An 11,384-nucleotide genomic window follows, 5' to 3' on the forward strand; every position below is an offset into this window, starting at 1 on the left:
CTCTTTGTATAGCTTTGTACTGTGCTATGTAGCCATAGACATCTAAGGGACATTAAGTGAATTCCAGACTCCACACAGGGGCTTCTCCTTTCCACTGTCTACAGAAAGGACATAAAGGAACTGGCATACACAGTGCACTACCAGTGCAGCAGGCCTCTTGTCCTTGCAGCTGCCTCAGAGCTATAGCACAATCCTCAGTGCCACGGATATAAACAGTAAGGGCTAATACCTGACAGCAGAGAGCTTATTCCTAACCCACGATGGGTCCCTCTAGTCTTGAGAGCCAACAGTCAGCAACTCTGTCACTCCCTGCAAGAGAATTACTACCTGGCACAACTGATTTGTACCTCTTCCATATATCCACAAGGAATCTTGCAGAATTAATAAAGGTCTGTCTAGAGCAAAGCAAAGCAGTTGTGCTGTAGTCAGCAAGACTACAGCTCACTCCCATATGTTGAAAATGATGGCATTCTTTTCCTTTTCCTATCCTTAGACACTGCTCTGGGCTTTCTCCTAGTTATCAGCTGCAAACTGTTTCCCAAGGGAATCCAAACTGTATTCTTTCCCACCACGCCAGAAACTTGCTGGTACTTTGACACTGAGGAACTTCCCGCCTGCAGCATTAAGTCCTGCTCCACCCATCCCAAATGAAACCACACAGCTGAGTGATCTTCAGAACTCAGAGCACCCCAGAAATTCCAGCCCAGAAACCTGTAGGTCAAGAAGGAAAACCAGAAGCCTGTGACTATGTTTCTGTGCAGGCTTCGCTCAGATCCCACTGAAATTTCAGCTACCAAGCCAGTGATACGGGAGGGCATTTCTGCCAAGCTAATGCTGTGTACCAGCTGCCCTAAGAGGGCAATACCCACAGCATTCAGAAAGACTTCAGGAATCAGTGGCATGTGCCAAGGCAGCATTCACCTGCATATAGAAACTTGGACTGCCACATTGCTTGGACTCATTTATTGCCACCCTTGTCTTTATGCTGGTGAAGAGTCCTTGCAGTTCCAGACTCATTCTGATAATCCTGCATTATCCTAGGTCCAGCTGGATCTTGATTGTGCTGTTGTAAAAGGTCCCGGCGCAGTTGGAGCCCCCAAAGACCAACACTGTGTGCAGGTTATGCTCATCTTTGTTCTCCTTGCCTACAGCCATCAGGTGGGGGGAAGTCAGATGAAGCAATGTGTGGCCAGCTCGGGGAACAGAGCAGAGGCCATGGTGGCTCACTGTACTCCATGAAAGCGTATCTGAAGTAGAAAGGGTCTATCAATACAGGAAAAACAAACAAACATATTCCTAATGCACAGGGTGAAACAAACAGATCAGACTAGGTGTTCAGAAATGGCACTGCAGTCCAACAGTCACTGTCAACTATGGAAACAGGGAGGGAGATTCACTTACCTAGGTGAAAAACAAAGGCGTCCTGCAGGGCTCCCCTGGCATTGCAGCCTCCGCTGATCAGAACCTTCCAGTCCGACACAGCCAGAGCTGCATGAAAACTGGGACCAGAGCAAAACCTAAAGGTGACTATCACAAAACCTGCTGGGGTTGCCTCCATCAGGAATGGGCAGAGGTGGGCAGACTTGAACAGCAGGCTGGGGGCTTAAACAGAAGAATGGAAGTTTTCTTCTTGTCCTCTTCTGCCCTGATTTGCTGAATAACCCTGAAAAAGCTATTTGTTTCCCTCCACCAGTCAAGGAATCTATCAGGCCTGAAAAGAACCTCATTACCCCAGAAAAATCCATCAAAACTTCTGTGTTTTGCTGTACAAAATGAGGTGAGAGGCTAGATGGGCTTTGGTCTCATTTAAGTCAGTATTTTAGTGGGTGATAGAGTCTCTTAAGGAACAGCACATTCCTTCTATAAGCGTTTGTTCCTCTCTGGGGATCTCTTATACTCTAGGTACCATGGAGACCAAACAGCAGGCAATACAATCCCATTAGGACACAGAAGAAAACTTCCCCTAGCCTGAAAGGCAGACTCCCAGGGACCCTAAGTGATCTGCACCCCTACACCTTACAAGCACCAAGTAGTACAGCACAGGAATTTCTGGTCCCACTGTAGAGGAGCCACCCACTGTATTTTGACTAGTGGGGCACAGATACGTAACTGGGTCTGATCACAAACACCTTTTAAGCCTGGCATCACAGAGAAAGGACAGAGGAAGAATAGAGCTCCTGGGTCTGCAACAGGATCTTACCAACGTGCAGAGGGCTGTCCTGCAAGGAAAGGGACTGGTGTGTACTCCATGAAACCTGAAAGCCAGGGAAAAGGCAGACAAAACGTCTAAAAATCACTCCTAGTAGCATTTCTCAGCCTCACAACTAGACAATAGCTTCCAAAGTCTGTCACATCAGCAGCCTACCTTTTCTGTTACCTGTTATCCAAAAAAGGAGTTTCATATTTTTCCCTATTCCCTCCCCTCTTATCCCACAAAGGGTTTCTTTAGCTTGTAATTCTCCATCTCCACTGATTAGTAAGGATTTTTACAGTGCTAATGCTGCCTTCCCATCCTGCTTGCCTCATTTCCCAGTCCTTGCCTTAGAACAGACCCTCCAGATGTGGCTACCTGGAACAGACTTTCTTACCCAGATCCAAGATGTGCATGTCACTGAGGTAGAGATAAGTCCTCTGACCGCCAAAAATCAGCAGCTTGTTCTTCAGCAGAGTAGCTGAATGCCTGAACAAAGAAGAAACAAGCGAGCAAAGTGTCTTCAGCAAGTTCCCAGAAGCGTTAGTCTTAGTTCACGCTGCCTTGGCTTCTCCTAATGAGCTGCAATAGCTCCCTCCATCTGCGCCTGCCCCTACCCCAGCCATTGCAACCCACAGAACCCCATCAGGATTCATGACAGCACATTACTCAAAACACAGGGCCATTTTAAGGGAGCAAACAGTGAAGAACAATCACTTAATTTTTAGGAAACTACACTGGGATGGGAGGGAAGGTGGGAAGAGGCTTCCTGCTCTGTTCTGGAGGGCTGGAAGAAGAGCACTCTCACCCAAACCTAGGCAGAGGCTTCTCCCCTTCTGAGATGGGCTGGTACCAAATTTCATGTTCTGGATTGAAGATGTAGAGCACATTGCTGCAGGGTCCAGCTGCCTGTGATGCCGTTTTATGGAAAGTCCCTCCAAAAACAAAGAGCTCCTTGCGGTAGATAGTTGCACTGTGGTAAGTCAGCATTGGCATCCTCCCTTTAGCCTGGGAAAAGTTCAACACATGTTTGTTAGGAGAAGTGCATTATTTGCTGCATGGCCCATAGGAAAGCAAACATGACCAGAGGAAAAACAACATGCCATGAGTTCTGCAAGTCTCAATTTTCACTTTATTGGCTCCCAATCAGATCTTTGCCACACAGGCATACTCTGCATCACCAGAATGCTCTGATGAGAGCAGGAAATCAGCCTCCTACCCCAGCTGCCTCAGAACAAGACAGGGAACAGAAAGACCTCATCCCAGGATTATTCTGTAAAAAGCCATCTTGTGCCAGGAAAGAGAGAGTCCTTAGCTGACATGGCCCTCTGCAAGGACATGACAGAATCTAAATTGCTCAGAGATCTGCTGTGCTCAGAGCAGCTCTCTGATTTGGAAAGACCAGTTCCTCAGTATCCAACGCAGCTCTGAATAGCACCATACAGAATGAGAGGCCATTTCCCCCCGCTACTCGCACAGTACCTCCCACACACCACCTTCGTCAGACACAGCACTCTGCAGCAACCGTTTTTTCACCTTGCTTCATTCCCTGTAGGCACAGCCTCTGGTTTCTGCCAAGCCTGTGGCCTTTCGGCACGGTTGGGATTGACAGATACTAGAAGACTGAGCAGCTCAGACAGCCTGCAGCAACAGTGGACCAAGTCTGCTGGAGTACAGATACGGGCACACCAATTGCCACATTCAGGCAGGACCTGACACCCTTCCTCTGCTTTTATCTTAGAAAAGCTGCAGTACTTACAGCCACAGGAAGCCATTTCCAGGTGACCGTGTCCAAAATGTAGATGCTGCTGTAGTCTTTGTCCTCCTTTATACCCCCAAAGACGTAGATACGCTTGGTGTCTGGGTCATACGTAGCAGTGTGCCCACGCAAGCATGATGGCATAGCATTTTCTTGCTGGAGACCCACTGGAAACCAGAAATCGCTGTCTGTGGAAGCAACACCAGGCAGATGGTATGAGAGTTTGAACATGCTCTCAGTTTCTCCACATTTAAAGAGTATGTCGTAAAATCTTTACTCAAGGTTCCTTTTATCTCCTCCTCTCCTTTGACTCAGGGCTAGAGAAGACTTACACAGCAATGTTTCTGTGTAAGGAGTGCAGGGGAATACTAACTAGGTGGGAAGTAGAAAGGTGGCCGAGAGGATCGATGAGGTGCAGAAAACTATAAGGTACTGCAGTTGTCTCTCATGCTTCTCCACCTGTCATCACACACTGCAAACAGTGCTATTGCTTTTGCCCTTTAAAAATCACCCAGCTGTGTTCAGAATTCAAATGTAAGCTCCTGGAGAGCTCTCACATATAGTCCCACTGCCTCCGAGGGCACTGAGCTGTCAGCTCAGCCTGGTGCAGCACCAGTGGATGCCCAAGGACAAGGGACATTAGTGAAGAATGGGATTAAAAAAAAAAAAGAAATATGGAAAAGTAACAGAGGGTGGGTGGGTGTGGCAAAGAGAAACAGTACCTGAGAAGTGGTAAGGAATGCATGCTCCAGCTGAGTGACTCGCAATCAAGACAAATCCACCCAGCACCTGCCTTAGCAAAGACCCCAGAGGACACCCTCCCACTCAAGTCATCCTGGATTCCCATCCACCCATTAACATCCCATTGCCTCCGATAGCCCTAAACTCCTTACCAGTTTCCAGTTTCCAGAGCGCATCCTTGCAGGACCGCTGATCGACACCTTCTCCGCCAACCAGAACAGCCATTGCCGGGTCACTGAGGCACATGGCATGGCGCCACCGCGGGCTGGGGCTGCCTGGGGAGGGGAGAGCACCGTGCTGGGAGCAGGCTGAAGAGGCACCTCCAGCTCCCTTCACTGGGGAGAACGAGGCAGCTGAGGGCTCAGAGGGGGAAATGAAAAGGCAAAGGCTTCAGTTCCCTTCTTGTTGGGGTGGCAAGAGGCACAGCTCCCTGTGGAAGATCTTCTGTTGGCTTTGGGGAAAATCTGCTCTACTAGGAGAGTCATCTGTAGCAGAGGGAGCCAGCAGAGAGGAGTCTGGCTGGATACAGGACACAAACAGGCTGCCACTTCAGAGACAGGCAGGCACAGGCAGACTTAGATCCCACTGAGAACCTGTCCCCAGAAGGATATCTCATTTGTGCTGTGCCCTTGCGTACTGTTCACGAGAGCATGTAGGAGGGCTACTGAGGAACAGCTTGTCAGTGCCTGAGACATAGCAACCAGAAGCCTAGATCTGCTTCCAGAGATATTCCTCCTATTGCCCCGTTTCTCCTCCTTTCCCATCCCAACCCCTGTAGTTTGCTGAGCTTACCCTCTGTTTCAAAGGGCTATGCACCCAGAGGCGTGCCTGAGGTTCAAAGGGGCTACAGAAGCACATTGGAGAGCCTGACAGTATTGGAGGCACCTACACAAAGGTATTGAGGACACGACATATACACACAACCTGTTTGCTGTTCCAAATCACTGGGGAGATAAAGAATCAAGCATGAGAGGCCTGTGACATTAAAGGGAATGCCATCACCAAAGTTGGAAAGACAAACCAGGGTCTAGGAGACAAATTCTCACCTTGCAACTCCTCCACTGCCAGATCTGCAAAGGAAACACAAAGATGTCCCATAAGGAAAGCAGCCAGCAGACATAGACCACAAGTGCTCAGCTCTCTGGTCTAAAAGCCCTTTGGCCTGCCTTCCTTCCTCCATCCCCCAGCAAAGCTACCTCATAGCAACAAAGAAGGTGCAAGACCAAGAGTCCTGAAGAAAGGCTCATCAGAAGAAATGCAGAAGACAGGTAAGAGCAAGGCACATTTCCTTTGACTGCCATCATGCTGTCAGTGTTGCATTTTACTCCTCTGATGAAGGCTCATTCCACCCCCCTCTTCCCGCACCGCCTACAGTAGAAGCATCTTTCTGATGAAGTTACGTTTGTCTTTGTAAGAATCAAGTCAAGTCCCAGTAAGTGATTTCACATGGGAAGCACTAAACTGTTGTCAAACAGTTACACACAAACTTGGTCACACCTTGGAGCTGACTCGAAATTCACACTCCAGAACCTAAAGGTTTCGTTTCCAAACCCCTTGGCAGCTACCTTCCCACTACTGAAAAGTCAGTACAATTATACTATTTATATAGAGGAATATATATATTGCTTCTTGTAGTCGTTATAACGTGAATAATAACCAATGTTTTCTACAGACCAAGTGGTGGTATGCTGTTAGCAGGGGAACAAAAAGACGAATGGATAGGTCCCAGAACACTGTGGTAGGTTACTTTCTTGTGCCTCAGTTTACTCTTTTGTAAAACAAGGCTAACAATACTTGCCCTCATTTATAAAGCTTTTACTCATATGAAGAGATAAAAGATACTAAGTTATTGTACAGAGCATTGGCACTAAGAGTACCCCATGTTCTATTTGTCTTTTTCCCAACAGGTAAAAAATTATTAGGCAGTTTAACCAGGACTAAGGAGCAGTTCTCAGTACTTCACAAGGCACGGACAAGCACACCTTGCCTTGGTAGTACACTGAGAAATGCACTGGGAAGGTATTGCCAGCAGTACTGGGAGAGAGCACAGACAAGACCTGTAAAATACACCTGGAAGGTGCCAGAGTTACCTTCTGCATCCAGATCTTTCTCAGATGCTCTGGGTTCAAATAAAACTTTCCTGGGCTTCTTAGGGCAGACAGGGCTCTTCCTCCAGGCCTCACTGGGTTCCATCTTGCCAGATGGTGGCTCCAGGGCACAGGGTACCACCAGGGTCCTCAGCGGTGGGCGGAAATCCTTCTTCCCAGGCCTGGGAGCTCTAGCAGCCATCTCTGAGCTCTGACTCTTGACCTGTGAAAAAAAGTCCTAGCTAGTCAAAGCAGCTCCAAAGAGAAAGATCTGAGGCTACTTCACATTTGTCTGTTACTGGGCCAGAGATTAGTTTCACATTTTCAGGCTTGCTTTCCTCTTAAGTCTTAAGGGCCAGCATGCCAACAGCATCAGCTGCCAAACATATGCCAAACCACACAGCCTCCTGCTGCTAGGTGCCCAGCCAGCGGTCTGCTTTCAGACTGCTGGCTGCCATGGGCACAGCTCGCACAGAGGCGATTGGAAAGGCAGGAGGGCCATCTGTGCTAGGAGTAGCCAAGTGGACTGATCCCATCAAAGGCTGTTATCAACCCATCCAAAGGCATTTCACCTGAGAGTGCAATTAACCAATTTCTGTAGCTTAAGCGAATCTTTGACTCCAAAATCTGCTTAACCAGGCCTTCAGTAAGAGAATGGCAGCAAGTGCTGCTGCTAGATGTGAACTGAGCAGATTCAAGGGAGGGAGCACATACCAAGGAGGGGTGTAATAATGAGAGGAAGTATCCAGAGAACACATACAGCACTAGGATCCTCCAGGTCCTGACTGAGGGGCACATCATCAGCTGGGAGCACTGGGGACGGCGTCATCTCCGGGACCAGAAACGGGCGGGCAGGCGTGCTGCTAGAGATTCCTCGGAGCAGCTGCAACAGGACCAGTGATGGGCAGTGTAAAAATAAAAGAACAAGTTAGTTTACTAGCTGTCAGCCACAAAGGATGAGCAAAAATAAGTACTGCAAGGGACAGGCTCCCTACAATGGAATAGCCCATATTTTTTTGGGGAAAAAAGAAAATCAAAGCCAGACACTAAAAGATACTAAATCCAAGGACTTTAGCACATGGTAAAGCAATGGTTTATGTACCACAAATCCAAGAGAGAGGAGAAATGGAACTGAACCCATACTCTGTGGCGCACCTGCTGCAATACATGGGGCATTTTAGTAAAGTTGTGTTTAGGGAAAACTACTAGAATATCAAGAGAGTTGAGGTTCAGTACAGACATGTATTAATAGATCTGTGTGGCATGCCTCTGCCTTGAAGTAGTAAAGAGAAGAAAAATAAGTGGATAGGAGAAGAAGTCTAGTTCCAAACTGGCAAAGCTGAAGTGGTTTGTGACCCAGTACAGGAAGAGAAGAGGTTCTTGTTTCTTTTACCTGTCCATCGACAGTCAGGACAAGTTTCACAGAGTTGCCTTTGTCCATCTCTTTCAAGGAGGCCATAAAAATATCCGTCCTCCAGTCACCTTCCCACACCAGAGACCTGCACAGGGGACCATTTTATTTCACTCCATTACCAAGACGCGAGCTGGTCTGGGAACTCATACAGCCTATAAGAGGCAAAGGGGAAATGTTCTGTACTCTCTCCTATCCAACTAGTCTTCACAGTAGACAGTTAAAAAAAGACTTCCTATCCTAAACACATTGTTTCACAGGATCTGTGATATCTTTAATATAAACAATGCACCTGCAACATTTGGTTGCGTCCCACAGTCCTGCTGCATTTACCCTCCCCCAAATCACCCCAGGAGTCTCTGGTCTCATCTGTATAAAGCCAAGGGAAAGGAAAATAAGGAAGGCAGAAATCACGTTTCTCAGGTCCACCTCGTCTAGGACCAGCTCTGCTTGCAGAAATCCTGCCATCATCCAAGTGGTTCCCAAAGACAGAGGCTGTATACTGCTGACCACAAGGCTGCACCTGCTTTCATTAGCACAGCATTGTTTACAGCAAGGAGCTCCCCGTAGCCCCATCAGCTGTCTCTGGGGACAAGGGGAATGCTGAGGAGCATGATGTGGCACCTCACCTCCTCTCCTTGTCATCTCTAACCCCTAGACGCCGATACTGCTCAGAAGACACCCATCACAACTTCACTGCAGAAAGACTGCTAATTTACATCTCCATCCAGAAGAGTATCTTGACGGCACCAAAGTCAAAGTCTCACCACCCCTGGTGGGACAGGACAGCTGCTTCCTGACCCATACCCACCCTCAGTCCTTACCAAAGCCCCTCTGGCCACTTTCCCTCTGAGCTGCAAAGAGAAGACTCACAGCAGGCTGGGAGAGGACTGGCAGGGCTGAGCGGCCTGGGGAAGGTGCCAGCAGCACCCCATGTTTTTAGGGCACCCCAGTGACACCCAACAGCACCCAGTCCTGCCACTACCTGCGGGTGGGCCCCAGCGTGCCGAGCCGCTGTGCTCCGACACCCTGCGCCACCAGCACGTCCACGGCGATGCTCGTGTCCGGGGAGTACGAGCTCCAGTCCCCCAGCCCAAACACCACCAGCTGCTTGGGCAGCGGCAGGGGCAGCCAAGCCTGGTAGCCCATCTTGCTGGATTGGCTGGGAGAAAAAAACAAGGGAGAAAATCATAGAGAAGTACACAGAAGGCTCAGAAATACATGAAAAGGTGTGGAAATATCTTTATACCGGGGGAGGAGAGAAGGAGAGGGTTTGCTTTGGTTTAAGAGGAGGTTGCATAGGGTCATAGCAAAGCAAATAGATGGCCCGAGAAGGGACCATGGCCGCAGAGAGCCCCCGGGCCCGAGGGGAGCCCGACTCGGCCGCACCTGCCCAGCCTCCGCGGCGGCTCCCGCAGCCCCCACAGCGCGTAGAAGGCGAGGCCGCCCTGACGGGCACCGCCGCCCGCTGACGGGCCCGGGCCCGGCCCCAGCCCCGGGCCCGGCCCCAACCCGCCCCAGGCGGCGGGGCGGCGGCAGGCGGGCAGCATGGCGGTGGGGATGGGGGGAGAGGAGTGAGGGGCTGTGAGGTGCCGCCATTAAGGCGCCGAACGGCGGCGCAGCTGCGGGCGGCAGCCGGCCATCAGCCGCCCCCCCGCCTCCTGCCTTGGGGGGAGAAGGCCCGGAGACAGAACTAGGGGACGGGGAATCGGCCCCGCTGCCCTCAGGCTCCGCTCCTGCGAGCAGGAAGGAGGGCGCCCAGCACCGCCGTGCCTGCGTTTCCCTGCTCGTGCTTCTGTGGCTGTGCCCTGATGGCAAGGAGGAGGGACAGCAAACTGCTCTCACATCCTAAACCAGGCCCCGTCCTTGTCTCTGTAGCGAATTACACACATTTCTAGAACCCGAGCCACGCATCCCCTTCTGGGGAGGAATAGTTTTCTGATTCCTCAGTAACGTTATCAGTGAATATTTCTTGTAGCTTGCAAAAAGAGGAGCTTGTATTCAGCAATCGGGACTACCACCAAAAGAAGACAGGACGGGAGTAAATAATAAAAAGCATATTCTTTACTACAGCATGTATTCCATTGCGTATCCAACCCCACTACTACAACAGTGAATAGCACTGCTAAGTTTAAAACTGCTGTCGATAACCAGACAACACTGAAATCAGTGGCAGGGCTTCAGTGGCCAAAGGAACAATGTTGCCCACACACAACTGGAAAGAAGAGTGGCCTCCCATGCAGGGCCAACCCAGCCCACTCAAGCGAGACCTTTGCTGAGCTGCATGAGATCAGACCATTCCTGCTGCAGTCCAACCACAAGAAATATGGAAAGGGTAGGAAATGACTAACCTTGTGAAATTTCACATCACTTCTCTGCATCCCTACCAAGTTGCTTCATTGTCCTCTTGGCCAAATGCCTGAGCCATGACAGAGGACAGAGATTCATAGTGAGCTAATGGTTATCAAATAGCTGTAGCACTGTTTCTTTTATGTGCTCTTAAAAAATAAATAAATAAAACAGATGAAATGTGTAACTTGGCAGTCATCTATCCCTTTGATCATCTTTCTGTATGATTGCTCCTGCCCATCAATTATTTTGTAGAAAAGTTCCAGGCAAACACAGGATGAGAACAAAGACATCTGAACTTCTGCAGTACTTGTCCCACAGGGTTTTGAAACAAGACAAAAGAGAAAGGATGGCTAAAGCTCAGTTCTTGTTTTGACCAGGAGGTGTTCTCTGAAGATATTTCCTTCAGGCTGTGTAAATACAATCTTCATAGCAAGATGAAGCCGACGGTCAAGCAGCTATGAGGAAACTGTGAAGGGCACTTTTCTTTAGATAATTTCATCAGTATGTGATAACTGAAAGGATGTTTTTAAACCTTCAAATTGAAAGCTTTAGTAACAGATTAGTTAGCCATAGAGGATCTCTGCAAATGGAGGTGAAAAGTACCAGTATTAAGCACTGGGAGGAAGACCATTCAAATTCTACCAGGTTAAAATTATATGAGCTTGGCTACTAGCTTGTTCCTCTCGAGTTCCTCAAATATTCAGTATAATCTCAAGTGCTGCAGAGAGTATGAAGAATAAAAAATCCCTGACAGTCATTTTAACAGACAGAAAAATTCCTGGCTAAAGCCATAATCACCAGCTGACAGAGCATTTTCCTATCCATTTGCAACTAGAATGTTTG

At 48.9% G+C, this 11,384-nt stretch overlaps 1 protein-coding gene across 3 annotated transcripts; it reads right to left on the bottom strand.

The window, feature by feature from the left end:
* Positions 1-740: 740 nt before the first annotated feature.
* LOC310900268 (uncharacterized protein) lies at positions 741-11,378 on the bottom strand. 3 transcript variants are annotated; one of them, XM_083837984.1, is made up of 13 exons: positions 9,579-11,378; positions 9,175-9,351; positions 8,172-8,277; positions 7,539-7,661; positions 6,782-7,001; positions 5,738-5,761; positions 4,844-4,966; positions 3,951-4,138; positions 3,000-3,199; positions 2,589-2,680; positions 2,201-2,255; positions 1,402-1,499; positions 741-1,263 (listed from the first exon to the last, which is right to left on the bottom strand). In XM_083837984.1, the coding sequence occupies exons 1-13, from the start codon at positions 9,737-9,739 to the stop codon at positions 1,127-1,129; spliced, it is 1,704 nt and encodes a 567-aa protein (XP_083694110.1). In that variant the 5' UTR covers positions 9,740-11,378; the 3' UTR covers positions 741-1,126. The 3 variants fall into 3 exon arrangements, with proteins under 3 accessions (XP_083694110.1, XP_083694109.1, XP_083694111.1); XM_083837983.1 differs by having other exon boundaries at positions 741-1,247; positions 9,579-11,374; XM_083837985.1 differs by lacking the exon at positions 741-1,263 and having other exon boundaries at positions 1,463-1,602.
* Between the last annotated feature and the right edge of the window lie 6 nt (positions 11,379-11,384).

This window comes from Anser anser, assembly GCF_964211835.1.
Source record: "Anser anser genome assembly, chromosome: 5".
In the NCBI taxonomy this organism is placed as follows: Eukaryota; Metazoa; Chordata; class Aves; order Anseriformes; family Anatidae; genus Anser; species Anser anser.

Coding starts and splice junctions, on each gene's coding strand:
- LOC310900268 (XM_083837983.1), bottom strand. CDS start 9,739: ATGCTGCCCGCCTGCCGCCGCCCCGCCGCCTGGGGCGGGTTGGGGCCG. Junction 9,352..9,578: donor CCGCCGCGGAGGCTGGGCAG/GTGCGGCCGAGT, acceptor TTTTTCTCCCAG/CCAATCCAGCAAGATGGGCT. Junction 2,256..2,588: donor CATGCACATCTTGGATCTGG/GTAAGAAAGTCT, acceptor CCTGGCTTTCAG/GTTTCATGGAGTACACACCA.